The 4,366-nt window shown below is 49.2% G+C and overlaps 1 protein-coding gene across 1 annotated transcript; it reads left to right on the forward strand.

The window, feature by feature from the left end:
- The first annotated feature begins 342 nt into the window (after positions 1 to 342).
- LOC138687716 (uncharacterized) lies at positions 343 to 3,796 on the forward strand. Its single transcript, XM_069796284.1, has one exon. The coding sequence runs from the start codon at positions 343 to 345 to the stop codon at positions 2,965 to 2,967; it is 2,625 nt and encodes an 874-aa protein (XP_069652385.1). The 3' UTR covers positions 2,968 to 3,796.
- Positions 3,797 to 4,366: the final 570 nt, after the last annotated feature.

Consider the following 4,366-nt stretch of genomic DNA (forward strand, 5'->3'; position numbering starts at 1 on the left):
TGAGGACGGTGTCGGCTACGTACCACCAGCTCTCCTTGGTGCAGGAGACCAACATCCCCAAGATAGATAAGCAGCTGGGAGCACTGCTGCGCCCCGTGGAGTGGAACATGGGGGACCTGGTAACGTATCGGGGGGTTAGAGAGAAGAACCAGGTGCTGGAATCCCAATGGATGGGGCCCGTTAGGGTTGTGAACAAGGCGAGCCCCTCCATGTACCAGGTAGAAATCAGAAAGGGGGTGAAAAGGCAGGAAAAATGGCTCCATTCTTCGCAATTAAAAGCATGGAAGGGAAATTAACGGGGCTGGAAAGCCCGTCTTGCTTATGTTTTGCAGATAAAGGAAAATGGAAGGCAATTGTGACCAGCGGGAAGGGCGAACTTCGTGGCATCATCAGCCCTGTTTGCGCTGCGGGGAAAATGCTTTCAAATTTCTGGTTGCAGGATTTGCTTTGCTTTCTGGTATGTGCATAGCGCTGAGCACCCAACATGCCCAACCAATCCATCAGCATCTCAGACAAAGAGTCAGTCGTTCCCACTTAGAAAGGCACCCCGAAACATGGGCCACAGCCCAGCACAGGGTTAGGAGGTACACAAAAATTGAGACCGATTGGCCCTGGTCTCAAGCTCACATAAAATACACGGGAAGCATGGGTTTGAAGTCTAACAAAGGCTTAAATTTGTTAACGGTGGTTATGCATGGGACAGAGGTGTACTTGGAAAATGAGTGGAACTGGGATAGCACAAACAGACTCCCGCAGCTGCTGGGGAAGGTGGGACAAGAAATAAAGGTAGGGTGCAGGGTAATTAATGGATCCACTCACCAACGGGTAACTCAAATCTCCATAACTGAAGTAAAAACTAAAAAGAATCAGAGACAAACCTGTGCCATAGAAAAATTGGACTGTTGGTGCAATTTTACCTTGGTCCAGCCAGTCTTTGTGGTCTGCCTCTGGGCCCAGAACAGCATGGGGCTGTCCTTTAAATTCAAGATTAACACCGCGATGAACTCCTTTGCTGCTGTTAAGATCGCGAAGTGCCATTTTTTGGCCTGGCATGCAGCCCAATACACTGAAGTTGGCAACCAGGTAAAATTGGAAATTAAATACTCCCAGGAAAGTATAACTGATCCGATGCAAATCAATGGTTCCACCGTGACTATCGGTGCCCCTAACGGCTTCAAGTGGGTCGTGCCAGTAAACTGCCTCCGGGAGAGCAAAATGTTTCATAGATCCGAATTAGGTGCGGAGGCTTCATGGTATAATCAGGACTACGGGGACTGTCCACACCTGGTCATAAACCTCCAGGTATGGTGTCAAGGAAACCTGAGCGTCAAAATGTCCCCCGAGCTTGGAGGAAAGTGGTGGATAGGAGGCCCTGACGGATTTAAAAAAGAGTTTACTATCATATCTGTCTTGCAACCTTTTGTTTCCAAAATAGGCCCTTATGTAGTCAAGCAAAATCACATCCAAGAGCTGTTGACTGGGCCTGTCCGATCACTGAAGAAGGTGGTGTTGTCCCTGTCCACCGTTAACATCTCATCCGTCAGACCACACTGTACCCCCTTCCTATCCACCCTCAACACTGGCTGGCAGGCATGGCTCCACAGCCGCTCCATCCAGGGGACCCGGGCCAGAAGAGACCTGCTGGCCACGGCACTGGGAGGAGGAGGCGCCGGGCTGGGGGTCCTCAACAGCATGAATGTTGAGGTCTTGGCCAACAAGTTGGAGGCTGTCACCTCAGGCGTGCAGGGCCTCCTCAACCCCCTAAATTCATCCCTGGCCAGCCTTGGGATGGGGCAGTGGCTCGTGTCGGAGGTGTTGCCCACCTGGGAACAAATAAGTGAGAAAGACCATCAGGTGCTGTTGCGAGCACTGGGCATCGAACAAAGTAACGTCTCTCTTGCTCTTAGTTGCATCCAGGCCCAGATGTGGGTGCAGAGTGTTGTTGCAGGTATCCTGAGAGATGGTGACAACGGCATCCTCCCCACTGAGATCCGAAAGATCGTGTGGGATGCGGCCACAGAGAAGGAGCGGCAGCTCCAAGCCTGGTGGAGGCTTGTCAACTTCACCCACGACCAGGTCCTCAACGCAGTCATCGCCCACGTCCTGACTGTGGCAGAGGCTCGCATCGAAAAGGTCTACCCCATCGTGGCGCTGGGCGTTAACACAAATGGGTCTGTGGTCTACCCCTTGGACCACCGCATGTGGGCAAGGGTGTCTCATGGGAAATGGCAATCGGTAGATTTGGAAGCCTGCATTTTGGAAAGGGGGCTGGGATTCATATGCGAAGATGATGCCCTTAAGGCAAGCGATGTTTGCTTTGACACCAAAGAAGGGGTGTGTCATTTTGAGATCAACCCCCAGAGCAGCAATAAAACCGTGTTAGTGTACGTAGGGAAAGGGTGCGTGTGTTTTAGAACGAGGTGTAAACACGTGCAAATTAATGAATTTTATAATCAGACTGTGTTTAATGATTCAAATATGTGTGCTTGCAATGTAGCTACTATTAGAGGCTGTGATTTTGTGTATAAACCACCCGTGTTTACTAGGCAGTTGCTAATCAGAAACTATACCTTGTATCGTAGTATAACCCCGACCCCCATTGGTATGGATTTGTCACTTGTAAAAGAAATGTTAGAGCATGCGGATTTACAGCAGCTGTTAGAAAATGCCAAGACAGAAGCTAAAAAGATCCTAATAACTGTACATCATGATGGCAATGTTATAAAACAGGTAATGGAACGAATTAAGAGGGTGGGAGAACACCACTGGTGGGAAATTTTCTTTGGCTGGTCCCCCACGGCCACCGGCATCTTCAACATGCTGCTGCACCCCATTGTAGTTATAGTGCTAATGCAAATCTGCGTGTGCTTTGCCATGGTAGCAACTTGTTACTGGATCAGGCAGGTAAAGCTCCACATTGACAATCAGGAGAAAGGACAGCGGCTGGCCAAGAAACTCCTACCATAGTCAAGGGCAAGACTGGGTTGGCCTCTGTGTTTGCCACCAAGAAGAACTTTTAGCTCCGCTGTTGGCTGCAACCCAGTAGGCGTTGAGCGGTGGGGACACATGCCATACCAGACCTTGATGTGAGGGATGGCCTTCTCTGTTAGAAGAGGGCCATCCGGGAGGAGAGGGCAGGCCAAGCAGCCTGCGCTTGGCATGAATCACAGAATGGTTGAAGTTGGAAGGGACCTCTTGAGATCATCTAGTCCAACCCCACCTGCTTAAGCAGGGTCACCTAGAGCAGATTGCCCAGGACTGTCTCCAGTTGGGCTTCGACGATCTCCACAGATGGAGACTCCACAACCTCTCTGGGCAAACCTGTTCCAGTATTTGATCACCCGCATAGTAAAAAAGCAAGAGTTAGCATAAGTAAGTTTTCTTTGAACCTCCCACCCCCAAATGCTAATGTGAAGAAGTTGCTCCTGTGTGATTTAAGACTCCTTAAGCAGAGGTGAAGGGGCTAAGGAAAGCCAAGGACAATGTCTTTGGAAGGAAAGAGAAGGGAACGTTAACGCCTGAGCAAGGAAAAGCACCCACTGAAGATGGCAGAGGTGTTACCAGCCTCAAAGACTTGGAAAGACGATAAAAGATGAGCAGAATGAAAAACCTGTAATCACCTTGGACTTAAAGGAGCTGAATCCACATGGACCTTTGCAGCAGCTATCTCTGGGTTCCCAAGACTCCCAGGACGCCTGGCCAACGGACTGGTGAGATCTTGTTTTCAGAACCTGGACATCACTGCTTTGCTTTGCCTAGTTGTGCATATACTCAATAAAATTTTTCTGTTAGAGGATGGACTGTCTATTCAATTGCCACCTGCTCAGCTGCTCACTACCCAGGCTTGTAACTTCACTATACTGGTAAAGTGAAATTCTGGTAAAAAGAAAAGATGTGGGTTTTTTTCCCTTTTATAAGCCAAAATCCCTCACTTGCTTTTTGTCTGCAGAATATTCACTGAAACACAAAGATTTCTGCCTTGGGCTGAAGACTGGGACTCTGAGCTGGTGCACAAACCCACTCCCCTCTTCCATTCTGCCTCTCCCCACCCACCTCACCTCCCTGCCTCTGAATCCAGAAGGAATATACATAGGGGGTCTCAAACAATTTAAAAACATTGGAAATTGCAAAAACTAGATTACCGCCTCATTTGCAGCCCACGTGTCTGATCTCACCTCAGAGGCACTGCTCTCTCTGAGAACTGGGGGGGGGGATTCTGCAGACAAAAGGCCCTTTGCAATCCAGGCTGAAATAAAAAGATTAAAGAACTGGCCTTTAACCCAGTAGGAACTACTGGGCTAGCTCGAGAAATTAGTTTAAAACCCCACTTTTCACAATCACCAGGCTGGGACGCACAAAGAAACAG

This window comes from Haliaeetus albicilla, chromosome 1 (genome assembly GCF_947461875.1).
Source record: "Haliaeetus albicilla chromosome 1, bHalAlb1.1, whole genome shotgun sequence".
NCBI lineage: Eukaryota > Metazoa > Chordata > Aves > Accipitriformes > Accipitridae > Haliaeetus > Haliaeetus albicilla.